At 34.0% G+C, this 12,880-nt stretch overlaps 1 protein-coding gene across 8 annotated transcripts in view; it reads right to left on the bottom strand.

Moving 5' to 3' along the window:
- Positions 1-12,880, bottom strand: part of CNKSR2 (connector enhancer of kinase suppressor of Ras 2) — a 295,703-nt gene that overhangs the window by 129,501 nt on the left and 153,322 nt on the right. For 4 of the 8 annotated variants that reach the window (XR_004180565.1, XR_004180564.1, XM_017954068.3 and 1 more), the window contains exon 9: positions 5,833-5,979. The exons of the other annotated variants lie outside the window; for them this stretch is intronic. Coding sequence is in view for 2 of the 4 variants with exons in the window: in XM_017954068.3 (XP_017809557.1) it covers positions 5,833-5,979 (147 nt within the window). In the remaining 2 variants the exon portion in view is untranslated. The remainder of the gene's footprint in view (positions 1-5,832; positions 5,980-12,880) is intronic. 8 annotated transcript variants of the gene reach the window in all.

Consider the following 12,880-nt stretch of genomic DNA (forward strand, 5'->3'; position numbering starts at 1 on the left):
AATGAAACCAATGGCATAAAAACAACTCCAACGTTAAAAGATTAAAACAGTGCATTATACATTTATGTAGTTAGCTCTAAAATTCACTAATGCCAAGATCACACAGAACTTGCTTTGCCTTCCAGTGGGGAAATACCCACTGAAATACAAATAATTACATCAAGTATAAAACCTGGCCATTTATTTTATTCGCTCTTGGGAATAAACACAGACTCAAATGGATCACAATACCCCATCATTCTAGCACAGAACATTCACATAAGTCCTTACTCAGTTCAAACACATTTTTAATTCCCAACACTAGTACAAGAACATTATTTTATATTGACTCTCTAATAATCTAAGCAAACGCTTCAGAGAAAATGTATCCTGAATTTTAAGCGGCAAGAATTCATATATAATTTTGTAGTTTCTTGACCATGTAAAGAAGGTTAAATCTAATTTGGAAAATTATTGAGAATACTTTTTTCTGGCCAAGCTTTTCATAAGTAGTCAATTATTTGAAAAGAACTGAAGCAAGGGAAATACATATATTCAAAATTCTCCCACTCTCAGTTCTTTCACAGCTTTTTCTAGAATGCAAATTTATAAATACAAAAGGTTTGAGTCTCCTTTTATAAGCATATAATTTTTCCTTTCCTGTCAGAATACAGAGAAAACAAGTGTTTTTTCCGACCACAGATTTGATCAGGAAACCATATCTACCTAGGTTTAAAAATACAGATATATATGCCTAAAATATGTATTACTTATACAGCATATAACTAATAAAGACTTAAGAGTCACATTATAAAACGGCTTTTTCCATCAAATCATGAAATATTGCACATTGTATTGAGGCTAACACTAGTGTCTTCAATCCTGCATTGTCCAGCCTTATGGGCATAATTAAACAGCAACATTAAAACTGGACTTCCATTTTTTCAAATTACAGTAAACATCATTTTTGGGATGTTAACTAAAGAAAGAATAGACAATTTCTACATTATAGGTGATTATCTGTAGCCACTATTAAAATCTTGAAAGCATGTGGCTCAAAAATACAAATGTGACTTAGGTCCTTTGACTGATTTGCTTAAACACTGGTGAGCTAAAATTTGACAATTACTTACAGCTATTTACTCATTTGAGTATGTAAAACATACAGTTGTTTCTGGCTCCCAGTCAGCACAATTACATTTTTAGTTAAAATTTTATTTTCTTCTCTAGGGCCATGCCTAATACTAGTTATTGCTCTCTTTAAAACAAAACTCGCAGAAACATATACATTTTTTTGTCACTAATTTTTTTTTCAGGCACATCGACCTGCAACTTGAATATTAAATTTTATTGTTACTTATGTATTTTGATTTTTCCAGAATGACTTTAATCATTCATATCTGTATGTATTTGAAATTGAATGCAATCAACATTCTCCAGTTGTTACACCAGCTGATAGACAAAATCGACTGTTATGACTCTTTTCTATTTATTTTCTGCTCAAAGTTATTTAAATGTGCTGTAAAAATGGCATCAAGGTAATGCTAAACAATAAAATTTAAATGGAAAAACACAAAATCGTACAAGCAACTATGGCATCAATTGAGAGATTTATAAATGAGAATACAATTTAGGAACATAATTATAATGTTACAGCTTGATGTTATTTTATATAAAAATGTCTTGAACAATATATGTCATTATGTTGAGAATTCCAGCACTGATCTTACTGATCATTTCTGAGATGCATTCTCACCAAAAAAAAAAAAAAAAAAAAAAGCTGGGTTTTTAAATGTTTTAAAAATCGTTGATTCCCAGTGATGATTCCAAGAAACATTCTTGGCAGTGTCCAGATAATTCTTCCACATATCTCTCATAAGAAGAAAGGGACACCACTCATCTATGCTCGTGGCCTACACATATTAATTTAAAACCACAAACATCTAAACATATACCTTGAGGTTTATCCACAGTTCTCTGAGGTTTTTTTTTCTTTGAATTAGAAGAAATTGATGATAAGCAATCACCATGCTTACCAAAATGCAGAAAATTAGTAGAGTGCCACTAAAAAGATGTTTTGAAAAGCAGCTCCCAGAAAGCAAGGAATCCCTGGTTTGTTTTCTTAGAATAAGAGATTCTATCTCAGATGAGACATCTCTGCTTTTTACAAATGGGTGAAAATGACAACAGAATTAAAGGTTCCAGGTATTATTAAATTTGCTTGTAGTATCTGACTAAGGGATGTTTAAGTCCTTCTGTTCTATCACAAAATATTTGAGAAATCAGGAATTCATCAAAAGAGTTGCCAATTTAATGAAATGTACTAATGAAATTGCTCTGTGAGTATGAAGTTGAATTGTATGCTTTTGTTTATTTGGCTATAATTTCATCAATGAATTTCAAAAGAAAATCCAAATCAAAATTCATCACCGTAGTTAATCAATATTGGAAGTCACTATGCTTTTAGTATTTTTAGAAATAAAACTACTACTTTAATTAAAACATGTGATATTCTTTGACAATCTTCTACCTTAGGATACATAAGATTGTTTTATTTGTATAGCTAAAAACAATTCCTTATAAGTTTAAAAAATTATTATTTCTTATGTTAGGATAAACTTGTTCATTAAAAAGATACATGTATTAGTGCCTACCTTCATACTACTACAAACTTTCCTATATTTTATCTATAAATGCTATCAGGTAAATTAAGCCTGGGATAGTATTTTCAAAAAGATTAAATAGACATATTGAGTTAAATAAATGCCACAGATTCTTTCCTTTTGTATCCTCTATTTTAAATAATTCTTGGTAGACTACTGGTACACCCTGTGAAAAAAGAAATAACCTCATTTCCATTTTTTCAAGTTTGAATGCTGAAGATTTATGTTTGAATGAGTTGATGGGCATTTTGGCTCCAGTGTATTTCTGCACCTACCAAAAGGAAGAATACAATAAAAATGGCACTCTTGTCTATGCAGAGGATTGTTACTACGTTTAGCAGTTACGTTTCACGTCTGAGGTAGTTCCTTAGGTACTAGGAAGAAAAGGTGACCTGAGATAAAGTAATGATTTTATGCAAAACTGCCTTCAAGATCTTCTCATCTTAGTATTTCTTTAACTTTTCCCCCTCTGGAGACAGTGTACCTTCATCCTCCAGATCCTGGTATCTTGAGATTTTGTCTATCTTTTGTATCAAAATCTATGATCTATAAAAATTTTGACTAGATAGTTTTCATTATGTTTTCAGGTGTCTTTGCATTTTAGCATAAGCCAGAACTTTAAGATCAATGAAGAATTCTGTAATGGTTCAATTTCAGGTCTTCTTCAGGGAGATTCGGTAGTGGTGTGGTATGTTAGAGGACTTATCCATTGTCCTCACTCCTAAGACCTTGTTTTAGCCACTAGAAAATATTTAATTAATGCCAGTACTCTTTCCTCTGCTCTGTAAAAAGGCAACAACTGAAGTAATTTTCAAAAATGTTAGAAGCAGTCTCCCCTCCCCCAACCAATAGTATTATTTATCTATTGGTGGTTGACTTTGGCCAATAGATTTTAGGTGAACCAAATTCAGCTGAAATGACAAATTTACAAAAATGTCAATAGATATAGCACTTATATAATGCTGATTTCCTCCTTTTCAGATTTCAGCACTGTGAAAAAGTAAATTTACAAATACATGCAGCATAGCTGAATAAGCAATGACGAATAAAAATAATTAGTGATCTGATGAGGCACATTTCTCAGAATTTGGAATGGATCTAGAAACAGTACCTTAAGAGTAAGGCACTTACAGGGTAAGGAATGATATGAAGGTAATTTTTAAAATTCAAGTCCTTTTTCTCTAGGTTTGAATACATATACCAAATGTATATGTAACAAAAAAGTTGGTCTTTCAGTTATTTTAGCATTTTATATAAAAATGATTCTTAACTGGGTACTGTCATTACCTTAACTCTCCACTTCAGTTTGTGCATGTGGAAAAGAATATAACAGGGGAATAGATTACAAACGCATGTGCTAGAGATAATCCTTCAGAGTGCATGGATCAACAAGAAACTAGGGTATTTTCGGTGTTTAATGTGAAATATGAGGGACTAAAGAAGAGGTATTAAATTTCACCTCATATATATAGAGAAGATAACCTAATGACTGAAAGTACAGGCCTCTTTTTCAGGGTTTCCACACCCTTACACTTTGAAGAAGGATCTTTGGGGAAGACATGGCAATAGGAAACTCCAGGGGGAACAAAGCAAATTATAACGCAGTGAGAAAAAAAATGATGTAATGGGAAAGTCTGATCTACTCATCTATGACTTCGATAATGAGGCAAACACTGACCTCTGAACTGTAATGATCATCAAGTATCTTTTAAAATAAACATATATGCAAGTCAAATGGATTTGGACATGTTAATTCAGTTTTACATATATTAACTTGAAAAACAGATTCACATTAAAATGTTAAAGGCCTTAATGTTGACACATATATGCGTTTTTATATTACTTAAGTATAATGCCAACGGCCAATAAGTAGTAAAGTTTCAAACAATGAGAAATCATTATAATCTATAAAGCCATTCATGTATAACAGAGAATTTTGATTCTTAGGAAAAAAATCTATGAATAATAAAAGGTACTAATATAGAGCTTAATAACAATTTACATAGCAGTGACAATAATGCATTTCATATACTGCTTTCCTTTTTAATATGAATAATGGGCCATGTTCCAGTTCAATGGGCAATCTAATTTTTTTTTAATTAACTTCTAAGAAAAGGTAATAGTCTCATTTTAAAAATGCACATTTTGTGAAGGACAAAAATTACTTAAGTTTAAAAATTATATCCTGACTGAAGTAGAAGAAAATTCATTACATCCTTGCCTTTCATCAATCAGAATCGTATTTTTATAACTTTGAAGATAATGCTTAATAAATATGTTATCAATGTTAAGAGCAACATTTCATGCTGAAGAGTGATGTTTCATGCTGAAGAAAAATGCAAAAATTCTAGTGCAACAATTTCCTTATTTTTGCCACCTTACAAGGTGGAAAGAGAAAAACGATCAGTCAGGAGGAATGTACAAGGCACATTTCTTTTTAAGAGATGGAGTCTCTGTTGCCCAGGCTGGAGTGCAGTAGCATGATCATAGTTCACTGCAACCTCATACTCCTGGGCTCACATGATCCTCCTGCCTCAGCCTCCCAAGTAGCTGGGACTACAGGTGCATACCACCATGCCTGGCTAAGTTTTTAATTTTTTGTACAGATGGGGTTATGCTATGTTGCCCAGGCTGGTCTTGAACTCCTGGCCTCAAGTGATCCACCTGCCTCAGCCTCCTAAAGTGCTGGAATTACAGGTGTGAGTCACTGCATCTAGTGTGTACTAGGTGCATTTTAATTACTAATATAAAATTTCATTGTCCTACTGTTTATAAATTACTACTACTATTTAATGAACTGATTTAAAAGAATTCTATAAACTATCACTTCGCTTCTTCTAAAAGAGTATGTGGGTATAACAAAAAATAGAAGATCATATCATAAAAATGAACCATCTTATTTTCATTCTATTCATATTTTGGAATGAAATAAATTGTGACCTTTTGGAATTATGCTTTAAATGTTTACAAATTAAGGCAGAGTTGTTTTTCATTTGGGTTTTAGATACTCTCGGATTTCATCACAATTAAGCCTATTAGAATAGCTGTGAAGAGATCATTTCACAAACAACTTTTCAAAAGCATACAAGATTAATCCATATGCTGCTGAGATGAGGCACAATAAAGAAGCATTACTGAGATAATCTATGGCTAAAATGATGGTGTATGACTTATGATTAAGCTTCATTACCTGCAGAGCAAGGGGCTTCCATCTCATATTTTTCAGTAAAGCTGGTGCTGAGGTAAGCATGCTCTGAGGTCGCTTTTTCAAAGTTAAGATAACACCACTCGGGTCCTCTCGTAGTGCATTCACCAAATTTTTCAACTGCCACCCCACCTGGTAACCAGCAAAATCATTACAATAAAATTGAGGTACAGTATTCAAAGATTTAATGTTCTCCCCCTTTAATAAGATTAGTAAAAAAAAAAAAAAGTCACATAATTGGTGTACCATCCTATCAATTTTCAGGAGATACATACTCAAGAAATTTTATCTTTGAATTGATTAACCATGTTATTGCATTAGTCCATATCATTATGAGACAACATAATGGACATTTACCATGTCAAAGCAAAGACTAAAATGGTATCCTACCAATGGAGTACTTCAGAATGTAATGAAATTATGTCACCATTAATGCGGCTCAGCTGCTAGGTCTAGATCCAAGCTCTGTTCACCAGTATAGTTAAAAATCTATATGCCTGAAAACAAGGATTTGGCAATGTCCTCAGCTTACAAACTACACCACAAGCTTACTCATCACCATCTTTTAGAGATAAGTGGTACCAGTGTCTCTAAATTAGACTGATATTTTACTACCAATAGCTGGTACTGACATACCAAGGCAACATTCTTATGCATGGACAAGAGCAGCAATACAATAAGCCTTTTACCATGCTATAAAGACAGAACAAAAATAACAAGGTAACACTACTCCAATGAAGCAGCTATTGGAAATGTGTTCCAAACAACCCTATAAACTTAAAATATAATGTGCTAAATTTAATGAAGTCATCCTATTTGAATATCACCTAAAAACATATTGTGTAATTAAAATCAAAGTACTTGATAAATGTCTTGAAATCGGGCTCAACTGCATCCCGTTAAAATTACTTCACTCTTCATCCTTTTAAAATTCTGAACATAGAATAATTTTTGTTACTTTGCTTTGAAAACGGACTAGTGATGCAGTATCAAGTAACTGAAATCCTAGAAACTATGCTTTAAAGAAACACATTAAAATGTCTATTATTCCAAGTTGTTTTTAAAAAAAAAAAAAAAACATTTCACATTTAAAAGAGAGAAGAACCTTTTATCCCAAACCCTAATGGATTATACTTTTCCAGGATGTGTTATATAAACACACTAGGTCAAAATTTATCCTGAATTGCACGTAGGATTTAGCAAATGGTCTGAACAGTGATACAGTTTCTTCCTAGGCATCCAAGTTAAAGATAATTAGTGCCTTTTGTCTTTAATAATAATCATGTTTTTGACTGGGAGATATTTGTCAAGCCGGAGAGAATGAGCACTTCCACCAAAAGCAGCATAGACCAGACTATGAAGAAGAGGTAATCTGGAATGCGGCTATTATGGAATGGGGACTTTTGTATATTTAACAAGCATTCATCTAAATTGCAACATCAACTATAGCTGAATTAAGTGTTGGTGAAGTTAGAACAAACAAGAAGTGAGATGTTATAATGCTTAAAATCTCAGGGGGTCTCAGATATGAATCAAAATGATCATTATACTTGGATAACCTGAATGAGACTGCCAGTTTTTTTTTGTTTTGTTTTGTTTTTTTAAATCACATTAATGTGGATCAACTACAGTAATGGAACTGGTCAAATGCCTCCCCTTACATGTAAGTGGGGACTATTATGTGCCCAAAGGTATATTACATTGATTCTGATTCCTCTGATAGCTGTGCAGTATCTGTACAGCCAAGAGTTAAAGCAAAGGGAGTTCAAATCCAAGGGTTCATTTTGCTTGCCAAAAAAAATATGAATGCACATTTTGAATTACAAGTTTGGGGGGAGAAAACATACTACTTATACAAAGAGTTTGGGAACAACTTATTAATGATAACCACATTTTATTATTTAATTATTCACTCAAATAATTGCTAACTATACTAAAGTGGTCAATGTGATGGCCATAATCTTTTTTCCAGCACATCTATTCTCGATTTACACATTGATTTCTACTCACCAATTTCTTTTCATTTTACTTATTACAAAATTTGAAGATTTTTAAGGCTAGATGGTATTTTCCTATGAAATTTTTAGTGCAATTTGATTCATCCTATTCTTTCACACTTTCTATGTGCTCTTTTCAAGAAAACAATTCCAAAAAATAGAATTGCCTTTTTTTTTGACAGAGTCTCGCTCTGTCGCCCAGGCTGGAGTGCAGTGGCACGATCTTTGCTCACTGCAAGCTCCGCCTCCCGCGTTCACGCCATTCTCCTGCCTCAGCCTCCCAAGTAGTTGGGACTACAGGCGCCTGCCATCACGCCTGGCTAATTTTTGTATTTTTGTAGTTTCAGTATTTCTAGTAGAGACGGGATTTCACCGTGTTAGCCAGGATGGTCTCGATCTCCTGACCTCGTGATCCACCCACCGTGGCCTCCCAAAGTGCTGGGATTACAGGCATAAGCCACCGTGCCCAGCTTAGAATTGCTTTTCTATCAGAAAGTAGAATTGGTTTCTGATAAGAAAATTCATTTGGGTGGATTTTAATTTTACAGCTGAAAGTTATTTAATGGCAGAAAATTTGGGTATCTAATTTTACTATTTTTAAATCAGCCTTTTATTATTTACATGACATTAACAATGTTTAAAACAAAAGCAAAGAAATATACATCAAGACTGTATATTACATATCTTTGGCTCCCAAATTCTACTTCCACTACCTTAAGGAAATGATTGGATAAAAGCACAAAAATAAATGTGCAACATATGTGTCACAGTACTGTTTCAATCAACCAAAAATTGTACATTATGTAAATGTATCCATGAGTAAGGGATATAAAAATTGTGTAAAAAAAAGAGTAAGTTCCAAAATAGCAAACATAATTTAATTCCACTTTCGTTAAAGAATGTACATAAATATAGAAAACACCATTAATGGTGGTTCAGTTAAAGGGAGTAAGGACTTGCAATATATACTTTCTTCTTTATACTTTTATTTCCTAAACTTTTGGCAATAAGTGTGAGTTACTCTTGTAAACAAACAAAACCAACAAAATACATGAACCTAGTCTATGAATAGCAACATTCCAATTAGAAAATAATAAATTTTATGAATTACCTAATCAGGACTGTTTGATATGGATGGAAAATTTCTACCAAAACTGCAGAACCAGAAAGGCAACACTACTATTTAAAACACAAAAAGGTGGTGACGGAGAAGTAAAATCTGCTCTATGCATTATACCTTGATGATTGACAAGAGAGAATATAAATTTATTATTCAGGTGTACTCAATAAGTCAAGAACTATACTATCCACTGATTTTTGATTCAGTGAATGATCTCAGTAGATACTCCACTTAAGTATTAAATCAGTTTCACTTAGAAATTATTAAATAGGAATGAAGCCTACTGAGTAATTTACAGCCTATGTGTAACATTTTTCTTAATAACATACGTAGGTTTTAGCTATATCAGTCCCATCCTAGTACTTGTATACACATAAACAGCAACCAGAGCTGTGCCTTTCTCATTTGAATAGTCCTTTTTTTCCTTAGTCCTCTCTCAAACTCCTTAAATTTGAATCATTTCTATCTTCTTTACCAAATATAACTCTTAACACTTTCCCCCCATTTATTGGTTTTGGTCATGTTCTACTAGAAGTCAAATATGACATGGTGCTAGAGCTCCAGTAGAAATAATTCCAGTCTCTGGGATATTCTAACATACCTTTAGCCACATAAAATATATAAATACGTGTTAATCATTTTTCTTTTCTTTTTTTCTTTCTGGTTTTTTTTTGAGACAGAGTTTCACTCTTGTTGCCTGGGCTAGAGTGCAATGGTGCGATCTTGGCTCACTGTAACCTTCGCCTCCCGGGTTCAAAGTGATTCTCCTGTCTCAGCCTCCCAAGTAGCTAGGATTACAGGCATGCACTACCACACCTGACTAATTTTGTATTTTTAGTAGAGACAGGTTTTCTCCATGTTGGTCAGGCTGGTCTCAAACTCCCGACCTCAGGTGATCTGCCAACCGTGGCCTCCCAAAGTGCTGGGATTATAGGCGTTGAGCCACTGTGCTTGGCCGTTAATCATTTTTCTAGGTTAGTTTTCCATTTTTTCATTTAAGTTTCTGGTTGTGGTTTAAAAATATTCAGTGTGTGAAACTTAAATTAGAAACCATGTAAAGATTTAACAGTAATACGTAGAATGGCTGTAAAGTACTCTTTCCACTGGCTGTAATCAAAGTATATACTAGCAGGTAGAGAGAGTTTTGAAAGAAGGAAGAAGAGGTCCTAGTGGTTACTAATATAATAATAACTAATATAAGAGTGTAAGCTGCTAATATTGGAAGGAATTAAATAAGGTGCAAAATTTAAAGAATTTTTTTTTTTTTTTTTTTTTTTTTGAGACAGGGTTTTACTCTGTTGCCCAGGCTAGAGTGCAGTGGCACCACCATGGCTCAATGCAGCCTTGACCTCCTAGGCTCAAGCAATCTTCCCATCTCAGCCTCCAGAGTAGCTGAAACTACAGGTGTACACTACCATGACTGCCTAATTTTTATTTTTTTGTAGAGATGAGGGTCTCACTATGTTGCCAGGGCTGGGCTCTAACTCCTGGGTTCAAGAAATTTCCCCATCTTGGCCTCCCAAAGTGCTGGGATTATAGGCATGAACCACCACATCCAGAGATGAAAAATATTCTAATAGTCAAAGATATCCAAAAAAGAATTTGGCTGACTTGTGAAACAGATAAATATCAAGAGATGTTTCAATATTCTTGCATAGGTCAAATAATTAGGTAACTTTCAGTCACAATACATTCCAACTCTAAAACAGAGTGGGTAGGAACATGAAAATAGATGATAAAGATTAGTTTGAGTAAAATAACATGGTTCTGTTACATCTCTGCCTACCTGTCCTCCATCTTTTCTTCCTCTTCCCTACCAATAAGTGTACCTGTTTCCTCTAGGCTAAGTGTTACACACCTTTCTAATACTTCATGCTGTCTTCTTACAATAATCTCTGTCAAAAGCTTTCACCAACAACTTCCTGCATGATTCCCAAATCTTTCTACCATTCCTGCTTCCTATCAATAACTCTAGAGTTATTTCCAACTGTTTAGCTTGTCCACGTTAATAGCTACTGAATAATCACAAGCATCAACAATTCACTGTGCCAGATTCTTCATATCTATGTTACATTCTTTTTCTTTATATTTTCATTCTTACAAAAGCCTAATGAGGTAAACTATTAAACCCAATTTACGTGTGTAGAAACTGAAGCAAGAAGAGATTGTTTTCTTGGCCAAGATTACAAAAATAGTAAGCGGTGAAGCCAGAACTTACATTAATGTCTTTTCAATTCTAAAGCACAGTATTTTCCCTTGAATATCCACTGGTAGCTCACATGAATACAAGACTTTAAAAATGAAACTCATTATCTCTTTACTTTCATTCACCAGAAAAACAAACAAACAAACAAAAAAACCCAAACAAACCAAAAAACTCCCTGTCGTACTCTAAAGTTGGGAGTTTGGAGTCACCTGTGACTTCTCTCCTCTTTTGAATCTATTTTGTGTCCTAACAAATAGATCCTAGCAACTAATGCCTGCTCTCACTGCCATAGTTCTGGCTTGGATACCTACTGCTAGACTGAAACCAGAATCTTAACCTGTCTTTCTGCTTCTAGTCTTTTGCAACTCCAAAATACTGCTACAGTGTAAAAGTTTTCTGTTTCAAAACCTTTAACAGCTCTCCAAAGGCCCAACTAAGGAACAAATAACCAATACTCAAACAGGTCCTTTGTCAGTATGGTTGATTATAGCTTTTTCAGATTATTTTTCTTCAATGTGGTTCTCAAACTTTAGCATGTGTTAGAATCCTTGAAGCCTTGTTAAAAGAATGCTGAGTTTTAACCCCCAGGGTTTTTGATCCAGTAGTTCTGGAGTCGGGCCTGAGAATTCCTCCACCCACCCTTTATTTCCTAATACAAGTTTCCAAGTGAGGCTGATATTACTGGCCTAAAGAACCACAATTTGAGAACCTCTGTAATAGATTATGAGCTCCTTGAAGGCAGTGACTTGCCCATGTCTAGATCAGTTTAGGTGTTTCACATGTTTGAGACTAGATATAACTCATAAGTATTTATTGTGTGTCTTCCACATAGTATGAATACAACGGTGAATGCAGCACAGCCTGTGCCTCGTTAAGGAGCAATAAACAGTTACAATGCAGTAAGTACCTCAATAGGATGAATACAGGGTGCAATAGGAGCCCCGAACAGGGGCACCTAACCCATCCTTGAGGGTCTGATGAAGGTTTCCAGTGAGTTTAAGCCAAATTCTTTGGGAGTTGGACAGGTGAAGATGTGGAGGTTGAGGGGGTAAACAAGGCTCTGAGGCAAAGTATCACTGGTTTGAGCAACTTTCAGTAGTTCAGTACACATAGATGACAGAACAAGGGAAGGAGTAATGAGGCAGGAGAAACACACAGAGTTCAGATGAGTATAAGAGGCTTTTAGAAAGTTGATAATTAAATGAGTTAGTTGAGTAATGAATATACGTTTCCTTCAAACACTGTGCTTTTCTCTTTCGCTGTATCTTTGCAAAAGCACTCTTCCCTCTGCTTGTAATTTTTCTCTCACTTATAAAATCTTACCTATCCATAAAGATTCATCTTACATGCAGTACCCATTATAAAGCCTCTTTTTAAAGGTGACATCATATTTTCCTCATGTGAATCTCACAGCATACTGCATAACTTGACTAGTGAGCTGATATGGTGACATGATGATGTAAATGTTTCAGAAACAATAAAGGGCCTTGAAACTCGAAAGGAGGGTTTAGTTTTGTACATAAAACCAAGATGTAGTATTAAAATATTCTTTAAATGTAATATACTTAAAATTTGTCACATAAAAGATTAAATGACCTCTCATCCAAAAAAGTAAAACACTTGATACTAAAGCTGCAACATTCTGTACCCCAAATTTTCAAGTAAACTTTCTCCTTATAAATGAACCTTTGAAAAAATATTTCTATCTTT

This window comes from Papio anubis, chromosome X (genome assembly GCF_008728515.1).
Source record: "Papio anubis isolate 15944 chromosome X, Panubis1.0, whole genome shotgun sequence".
Lineage (NCBI taxonomy): Eukaryota > Metazoa > Chordata > Mammalia > Primates > Cercopithecidae > Papio > Papio anubis.